At 48.8% G+C, this 9252-nt stretch overlaps 1 protein-coding gene across 1 annotated transcript; it reads left to right on the forward strand.

The window, feature by feature from the left end:
• Window positions 1-1789: 1789 nt before the first annotated feature.
• On the forward strand, window positions 1790-5039 carry LOC149356054 (serine/threonine-protein kinase PLK1-like). Its single transcript, XM_089577733.1, has 3 exons — window positions 1790-2046; window positions 3154-3353; window positions 4658-5039. Exons 1-3 carry the CDS (start codon window positions 1793-1795, stop codon window positions 4783-4785), a joined length of 582 nt encoding a protein of 193 aa, XP_089433859.1. The 5' UTR covers window positions 1790-1792; the 3' UTR covers window positions 4786-5039.
• The last annotated feature ends 4213 nt before the right edge of the window (window positions 5040-9252 follow it).

The following is a 9252-nucleotide window of genomic DNA, read 5'->3' on the forward strand; positions in this document are numbered from 1 at the left end:
ATCTTTATAGAATACCGGCCCTGTGAGTCGTTTTCTAGCCTTCTCTGCAGCTTATCTAACCTCAATTTTCGTTGCAAGTAACTTAACGGTAACGTATCCAGACAGACAAACTTCAATTTGTGCACCTGATTTGAATGCTTCTCTAAATTTCCATGAAACTATTTGTCTGCAGAGGAAGGTCCCAAGCAGTGGACAAAATTTTGCAGTTGATTCCTGCAACACAAATAGCAGTAGAGACGCATATTGCAAGATCCCGTTCTAGTGACCGATTACCTCAATCATAATTACGGCTTTTTTTTTTTCATTTCAGCGTAAGGTTTTTTTAAATAATCATCAGCAACAGCTTAGTTAACCACTTTCTTTCTTTTCTTTCCGCTTAATGCAACCTTTCCGAGGTGACTAATTATTTTTTTTCTGTAGCTTGAAGAGGAAATCGACATCGACAAAAGCCTGCGGCACAACAACGTGGTTTACTTCCACATCCACTTTGAGGACGAAAAGAACGTGTACCTCATCTTGGAGCTGTGCATGCAGGTGCGTCAACGTTCCTGCTCTCGGTGGTTCCCATTTGCGCTGATTTTCTTCGCGTTGATTCTAAGATGCTGCTAATGTTATCTGATGTTGTCAAATTTTTGTCCGAGAATGTTTGACATGCTAAGGTAGTAGGATTTTGTCGAGCACTGCTCACACGACGCGGCTGGTAAGAGAACACTTCATTCATTCATTCACCAAATTTACTTTCCGAAGAGAAACGTTGAATGCGTGAAGCTGGCGTGGCGTTAACAGCGCATTATAACCTTGTGCAAAGCGAAAATCAACATTACAGCAAAAATGTGGCGTCGTTTTTTTCTTACTTATCGCCTCTTACACAGCTGACGGCACTTCACTTACGTATTTTTGAAGGCCTGATGACAGGATATCAAGAGTATTCTATCATCCAAACCGCTTCTATGAAATTCTGTTATGCCAGCATGTATTTGGGCCTGTATTTGTCACGGCAATTTCAGTGAGAAAGGCCCCATTGCGTTCTGGAAGCACAATTTAGGGCGCAGCGAAAGACTGCAGCCGCCGCGGTGGCTCAGTGGTTATAGCGCTCGGCTGCTGACCCGAAAGACGCGGGTTCGATACCGGCCGCGGCGGTCGAATTTCGATGGAGGCGAAATTCTAGAGGCCCGCGTACTGTGCTATGTCAGTGCACGTTAAAGAACTCCAGTTGGTCGCAATTTCCGGAGCCCTTCACTACGGCGTCCCTCATAGCCTGAGTCGCTTTGGGATGTTAAACCAAACTAAAGCAAAAAAGCCAAAGACTGCAAACTGCCTTCGTTGTTTCTAAACCTGTCATATACTACTGTGGTGCCCTCGTGTGCACACTGAATTTCGTACCACGAAAAAAAATTACTTCAGTCAAGCTTTCTTCAAACTGGCGTGATTTGAACAAGTGTGCTAAAGTGGGCATGTCCCAGTCTTGAACCTGAAGGAATCTACAGTAGCAAGGTGGAAAGTTGGGCGAGTTTAATCTTATTCATGATGAAGTTAGCGCCAAAAACAAGGACCAAAGTAGGAGAGAAGACACAACAAAGCGTTCGTGTTGTGTCTTCTCTCCTACTTTGGTCCTCGTTTTTGGCGCTAACTTCATCATGGTGAAGGAATATCCGTTTTCTTTGTCATGTTCTTTAGCGTGTCTAACCTTCTAGGATCGTCCGCAGGCTTCATGAGCGCATTTATTTCGCAGTCTCTGGAGGATGCCCTCCGGTGCCGCAAGACACTGACCGAGGCGGAGGTGCGGTGCTTGATGCGCCAGCTGCTCCTGGCCTGCCAGTACCTGGGTCAGGAGAAGGTCATCCACCGGGACCTGAAGGTTCAAAACTTGCTCCTCACCAGGGACTGGCAACTCAAGGTGGCCGACTTTGGGCTCGCCACGCGCCTCCACCACGAGGGGAAACTCAAGAGGACCATCTGCGGCACCGCCAACTACATGGCCCCCGAGATGCTGGCCGGGAAGGGCTACAGCTACGAAGCGGACATATGGTCCGTCGGATGCATCTTGTGGGTTTCACTTGATTGCGCAGAGATGTTCGCAACTGGTTACAGCGCTAATGGGAAAAACGAACGCTCGCCATACCTATCGTACAGGTGTACACTCGACCGTAAATATATAAAAGGTTGAGCCTACAGTCCGAAAATGTGAATGCAGAAACTGACAAATTCTTGCCTGCCTTGGCTCATGGTGTCAGTAACGAGGGAAGAACTCATGGCCGTGGCATTTACTTGTATTTCGAGCTGGCGAAGCAAGTCGGGCCAGAGTTGAAGGTGGTGATGGGTTCTGTTCAAACTTTGTATAGCGCTGCTCGCAGTCGGGTTCCGTCATGTGAAATAGACGTGAATTTTACGACTGAGCTATAGACGCTATATATAAATTGTTAATTTAGTGAGAGCAAATTTCCGGCGCCATAATTTTTTCGTATTTCAGCTAGTCACCGTATCCCGCGGAGCTGAATTGCGATTGTTCATTCCACGATGTTGACAGGTGTCCTTTTATCAGGATAAAATATTCGCGCATATCTGTAATAGATATCATGACCCTTTTTTATGGTTTTTGAACTTTCATAATGCTTTAATTTTCGGTTGCGAGAAAAGCTAAGAATCTGTAAATGGGGCACTCATTATCGTAAATCCCAAACTTTTCTTAGCAACCCTCATTAGCGCAACTTGGCGGGCAGCCGTCTGCAAAGTCCTTCCTCTGACACGCCTCTGAGGTCGGGAACGGTATACGCCGGCCACCACACTGGAAGCGACGTTCATGTGTCGAGAGAATGGGTTTGAAAAGTTTCTGCCGTGATTCCCGGGTACACAACCGGGTATGCGTATCTTCCAGCAAGCAACTTACGAATGCCGCAGAGAAAATGTTGTCCATAAAAATCACTATACGGTCCCTCTTCATGTCAAGAAACAATGAGATCATCCACTTCGCGTTCAAATCCAGGCACTTAGGTGCATCACGAGCGTCGTTTGCCCGCTCGTAGGTTACCATTTTATGGCGATTGGTTGGTAGGGGTTTCCTGTAGCATTGCTGTGCCCGCACTCCTTCGAGCTGTGACGTGCTGATATGACAGACAGTGCGGACACTGACAGGCCGCAAACTGCTCTCCGCAGGTACGAGCTGCTAGTGGGGCGTCCCCCCTTCAGTTCGTCGTCGAGAGCGAGGATTTGCGCCAAAATCAAGAGGAACGAATACACGGTCCCCTCGACCGTGTCCCCCGACGCGAGCGCCCTCATTAGGTGGATTCTCCAACCGGAACCCGCAAGGCGGCCCAGCATCGAGGCCATCATGCACCACGAGTTCATGGCCAGAGGTAGGCCTCATGTTGCATCTCTACGTGCTGTGTGTACTGTTGACATAAAGTACTGGTGATGAAGTACTATTTACATGAAAATTTCTAACATCACGACAGAGTTTCGTTGCAGACTGCTGCAGCGATTTTTATTTCCCAAAACAAAATTCTAAACCTTTTTCTCTGAAAAACAAAATTTTCGACCTCAACTGTCAATAGTACTTCTATAGTCCGTGATATAATTGATGCTGGGAAATACTGCTGTGCATATTACCTACACACACATAGATCAAAGTCAGCATAGACAGAACGTATTCGTGTAGCCGTCGAAATTAAGAAACCGCAATAGGTTCAGAGTGGCGACATCAGAAAATGGTTTCTGCACAGGGCAACGTTAAGTACAATACAGCTAAACATCAGTGCAGCCGGCCTGCACACACTAGTTACGATTTGTGCAACGCTTGGCGCCATTACTGACACCATAATTGTACTGCGCCTCGTTATGCATCGATGTTGCTTTGTGGGTACAACTTCTTGAGCGCTTGGCGCGGTGGAGCGCAGCTCTCATTGTTCAGAAGCATCAGCTTTTGGCTTGTGTGAAGCAGTGTTCTACATGCGCGCATATTCCCAGGCGTTTTTTTTATTTTATTTTTTAATGCTCGCAGCTATTCTTTGCGTTCACATTTTAGACGTTCTCTTCTTATCTCTGAGAAATGACGCGTATGGTCTACGTTCAGTTCCCCTATCTACTGCAAGACCCAGAACAAATTATGGTAAAATTAAATTATAACACTCTATAATGCCTATCAGTCTCTTGTTGAGATTCATTTAGAAAGGTATAGTGTGTCTGTATGTAAGAACAAACTGAGGATTCTTTTTTCCCCCGGTTACCTTTCAGCTAACTCTCTATACTTCGTTTTTTGTGTGTGTTGTCTTCCTTTCTTTACCCGAATGTGCATATTATGAAATTTTTTTTACTCTTATTTGGTATTTATTATTGTCTATCATTCACTGTTTTCTATTGTGCTAATGTTGCTCATTGTTTTTTTTTCTTTTGTCTATTCGGCCACCTTTTCCATGATGTGTTAATCGGGGTGCAGGCCTTGTCAGGAGGCATGCTTGGTCTACCTCCTTAAGCCTCACCTCGAGGGCATATTGTACATAATACGGCCAAATAAACATGCTACTACTATGAGCAGCAACATGCGGGTCGCCACAGGTCCTCGACCTCTTCTTTCCAGAAGCATACTAATGACCTCGCTTATAGCTTATAGCATTGGCAAATATCCGCAGCCCCCTGAATGCTGTTCGCCCTCTCCTTCCAGAGCCGCTTCCTGCCCACCTGCCTGCATCCCGTGTCACAGCGGAGCCTCGCACGGACGCCAACGGCAACGCCTTGGACACAGCCGACAGGAAACCCGTCTCGGAGGAAAACGAAAATCGTGGAGAGTAGGACTGTATTCGCCGATTGAAAAAGATCCACATGGGAACGACTGCTCTTATCTGAGGCTTCAGCCGCTCCAGATTGTTGTTTTTCAGTTGTTGTTGCTAGTATTGTAACAAATGTTGTATTTGAAAAAAAAAAACAAGTTTCAGGAAGCTTTTATTTTCATTCAAGCTTTAAGGCATCCTTTTTCCTGACATGCGCTGTTAAACCATTGGAGCAAATGTACAGATACTATTTTTGACAATGCCTCGGTAGTTACTGGAAAGACTGCGATTGGGCTCCAATGGTGGATTGCTGTGAATCATTTCTGATGTGTACTACTGCTGTAATGCGATGTTGATTTTTATGCGGTGAACTTGTGTATAAACTCTTGTACACGATACGCTGTGTCCGTCTGCACTTTCTGCAGTTGTTGGAAGAAAGCTCTTCATCGTCTCCCAGAGCAAAAAAAAAAAAATGACGGTGGGAGGCAGAGCTTTTCGACCATATCAACTGCGGTACTGGCATCTCACACGTGTCCAAACACAGGGCGACAGTGCAGGCATTTATGGATGAGAGTGGTCTTCACTGTTACCTAGGTTGTAGATGTGCAGCGTGGGCGAAGAAGTGGCGAAAAGCTGATTCCAGAGCCCGAGAACGCTTTTCGGCGTTAAAACTGAAGGCACACGTCCACTCGCGCTTGCGACGGGGTGGAGCATAATCCTCCTGGGACTGAGATTAGTCTCTCACGAAACCTGTTCAGCGCTCATCACTGGCTGATATCATCAGAACGGGGAAAGTACTGGCGGGTAATCGCGGCCGCCATATTTGGTCGTTCAGCACGATGAGGCGCCGGTCGCGGAAGTACACGCCGCGCGCACCGCCGATAGGGGCGCCACTGAAAGTCTCCTGGCGGTAGCCGTTGGAACCGTAGGCGGCCCGCGTGGCATTCTGCTATCTCTGCAAGTATACGACCGAGGTACTACGCGCGTGATTTTCTACCCGTGGGCGTAGCGTGCAGTTAACTTTGCGAAAGAAATTGCCGACGATTACATCATCATCATCAGCCTGACTACACCCACTGCAGGGCAAAGGCCTCTCCCATGTCTGTCCAGTTAACTCTGTCCTTTGTCAGTTGCCGCCACTGTATCCCCGCAAACTTCTTAATCTCATCCGCCCACCTTACTTTCTGCCGTCCCCTGCTCCGTTTGCGACGGTGGTACGACGATTACGTCACTTCCAGATGCGAAATTTGAGCGCAGCTCATCAGCGTTTTGATAGACTGAGGCAAAAAAATTCGAGCAAAGCATGTATGTACAATTACAGACAACTTGTTACTTTTCACACATATTCCTTCATCAAGAAACACTTCACTAAGAGCACTTGATTGCGATCAAGGAAGCTTTGTGGACGGAGAAATAGAAGGGTATATGCTCGACTTGCTGCAACAATGCCTGGTTCTCAAAGGCGAGGTCTGCGCAAGTATTTCGCGAGGTTGTCACAGTCACAGCGGTGGGGGCCGTTACGAGCGAGAGGAACGGGATGTTCTTCCGCATAGTAGTAGTAGTAGTAGTAGTAGCAAAAACATTTATTGTTGCAAAAAGGAAGAGTTAGAGAGTAGGTTGTGGGGGATAGATAGATGTGCAGCTTCAGTTGTCGGTCTTCCCTATTCCAGGATCCCGTTGGCCTCCGCCGCTGCCTTGGCCCGCGTCACCAGCATAAGCTGTGTGCTCGAGTCGGAATCAGTCAGGAGGGCCTCCCACTGCTCTAGACTAGGGCTATTTATCTTTGGTAATAAAGGGTTTTTTTCACAGCCTGTAGTGCCGGCGCCCACATTTCGCTGGCTGGCCTCTCTGGAAACAAGCGCTGCGCGCCCGCCGTCGCTCAAAGCAGGCCCAGATTACACAGCCACTGTACCCAGGCTCTCTCGGGCATGTCGCGGCGTGCAGCGTGACTCATGCCGTCTCGCCGGCGCCGACGCGGACCCTTCCTCTTTCCCGCCTCTCCGTCGGAGCGGGCTCCTCCGTCTCGTCGCCGGCCGGCGCCTATCGACCATTGGTCTAATTTGAACGGTGGCCAGTGCTGCGACCTGATTGGAGGATTTGAACTGCTGGCTGCCGCAACCGTCAGCGGGCGGCTATAAAAACGGAGCCGCGCTGAACCCGAGGAGCAGACGGGCAGCAGAAGAGCCATCACGCCGGAGCTACGCTCGCCGCCGAGGCCGCCCTTCTTCTTTGTGCTAGCCCGTGGTGCTATTGGCCCTTGTATCATGTAAAAGCCCTTGTACATACTGTACATAAAAGTCATTTTACTCACCGTCGCCTCGACCGTTTCCTGGCTCGGACTCCCAGTCCCAACAGTGGTGGCAGCGGTGGGATGCCTCAGTCCCAACAAGCCCCAGGTAACGTGGTACGTTGTGGCGTAGCCCCCACACCACACGCGCTCTTTCGCGAATCTGATCGGCCACATTTTATTATACATGGCTCTGCTTGGGTAGATGTCTGTTTGTAGTCGTCTGAGCGTGGTGGCCTGCTCTCTGTTGAGGATATCCGTCGGAGCCGAGTACTTCTTGCGCGCTCCCAACAACGCCTTCATTGCCTCCCCGTAAGATTCTGGCGTGCTGAAGGGTCCCACCGGCAAATCCGCCCTCCGGTTCGTGAACCCTCGGACAACAGTGTCTGCCATGAGATTTCCCTCAACCCCAGTGTCAGGGACCCAAATGATTGTGTGTTGAATGTTTGTGTTGTTTGATCCATGTCTGTGTTGTTTTTGTTCGAAGAGGATCCTCGCGGCTTTTCGGCCGATCCTTCCATCTCTGCTAGAAATCAGCACGCTAGAAATCAGCTGTCACTCCTTGGGGCTGATAATCTCTGCTGATTTCTAGCATGCTTCTGCTGCGGTTGTCACATTTATGTTTTTTTCGCACTTTGTATCTTTCCACACTGCCGATATCTATGTATTTATACTTGTATGATCAGTAATAAACCCTCAGTTGTTAGTCAGCGCTGTGTCGTCCGTTTCCTTGTCTTTTGTGCTTGTCTTCGTTCGCGCTGCTTATTCAAGACGGCGAACACTTGTGGCAAGAAGAGTGCCGTGTGCAAATGTAGGACTAACGGTCTTTTGAGGACTATTAAGTAAACAAGGGAAGGGGAATGAGGGGCTCGTTATAAATATGAATATGAGAGAAGCCAACAGCCACAGAAACCAAGGGGCACAGGGGATTTTTTAATTAATTTTTTTTTTGTGGAGTTGATCGATTTATAATACTACTGAGTACGTTATCGCTTAAAGCTAATTGATTAGAAAAGCAGAAGAAAAAACAACCACATGCCGCCGGTGGGATCCGAACCCACGACCTCCGAATTACGCGTCCGGTGCTCTACCGCTGAGCTACGGCGACGGCTGTCAAATCTTCTGCTTTCGCGGGTATTTATGTTTACAAATAATCTAACCTTGGGAGTGTTCACCAGCGCCACCCACGTTCTTATAGTTGTTTTTGCTCCCGCCTGGGTAAGTTTTTTTTTCGTAGAGTGTATGAAACAATTTTGAAAAATCCGGTGGATTTACTCTCGATGGTTAATTTGATGCTTTTATTTAGTCTAAGCTAAAACTTCACACTTGCAACAGGATTTTTCTACATTCAGATAGTAGTAGTAGTAAAAGACTTTTAATCGACCATAATTTACAGGCCGAGCATTTCGACCGCCTGGGCGAGCAGAAGAAGCTGTTCTTCTTCCCCTTCAGCGCCAAGCCAGTCGAGCCAGGTGGTGATGGATAGAGAGGGTGGGGGGAAGGAACCCGACTGCTGAGCAGCCGGGCAATAGAATAGGCAATGGGCCAGGTCCGCATAGATACAGGGGCAGTTGGGACAGGAAGGGTCCGATCGATAGCGATAGAGAAAGAGGCGAGACGGGGTGATGATTGCATTCATTTGAACGTGCCGAAGAAGGCGAGCCTCCGGCACTGTGAGTGATGGATGAGGGGGAGGGTAAAGGCGTTTGTCGAGGCGGAGCTCGAGGTAGACCTCTTTTATGGTGCGGCGAAGGGTGAGTCTCCCACCGTCCTCCGAGGGCTTGGGCCAGGGGATCAACGGTGCCCGGAAAAGTGTGTCACGGGCGAGCTGATGAGCCAGCTCATTGCCGTCAATCCCTGAATGCCCAGGGACCCAGCGGAGGAAAACGATGGAAGGCTGGAGTGCGGAGACCGCTCGTTCGACCTCCTGTTGGAGAGAAGGGGTCAGGGTGCGTTTCTGTATGTGGTGTATAGCGGCTTGTGAGTCCGAATAGACTGTGTACTCTTGGAGAGAGGGAAGGAGGGAAAATGACTGGAGGGCATGCGCAATGGCGAGGACCTCGAGGGACAATGCGTCTGGAGGGTGTAGATACGGCCCGCTGGTGTGGGTTTCAGGAGCAGGGAGGTGTGGATGGTACAGGGCGTAGCCGCAGGAACCTCGAGGAGCCACGAAGGAGGCATCCGTGTAAGCTACACCCTGGG

This window comes from Amblyomma mixtum, chromosome 3 (genome assembly GCF_055824585.1).
Source record: "Amblyomma mixtum isolate Tamu chromosome 3, ASM5582458v1, whole genome shotgun sequence".
NCBI classification, from domain to species: Eukaryota; Metazoa; Arthropoda; class Arachnida; order Ixodida; family Ixodidae; genus Amblyomma; species Amblyomma mixtum.

What these genes read in the sequence shown, in the direction of transcription:
- LOC149356054 (XM_089577733.1), top strand. Translation starts at nt 1,793, where the DNA reads ATGCGCCAGCTGCTCCTGGCCTGCCAGTACCTGGGTCAGGAGAAGGTC. An exon ending in TGGTCCGTCGGATGCATCTT is followed by an intron (nt 2,047 to 3,153) that starts GTGGGTTTCACT and finishes TGCTCTCCGCAG; the next exon opens with GTACGAGCTGCTAGTGGGGC. An exon ending in CCACGAGTTCATGGCCAGAG is followed by an intron (nt 3,354 to 4,657) that starts GTAGGCCTCATG and finishes CTCTCCTTCCAG; the next exon opens with AGCCGCTTCCTGCCCACCTG.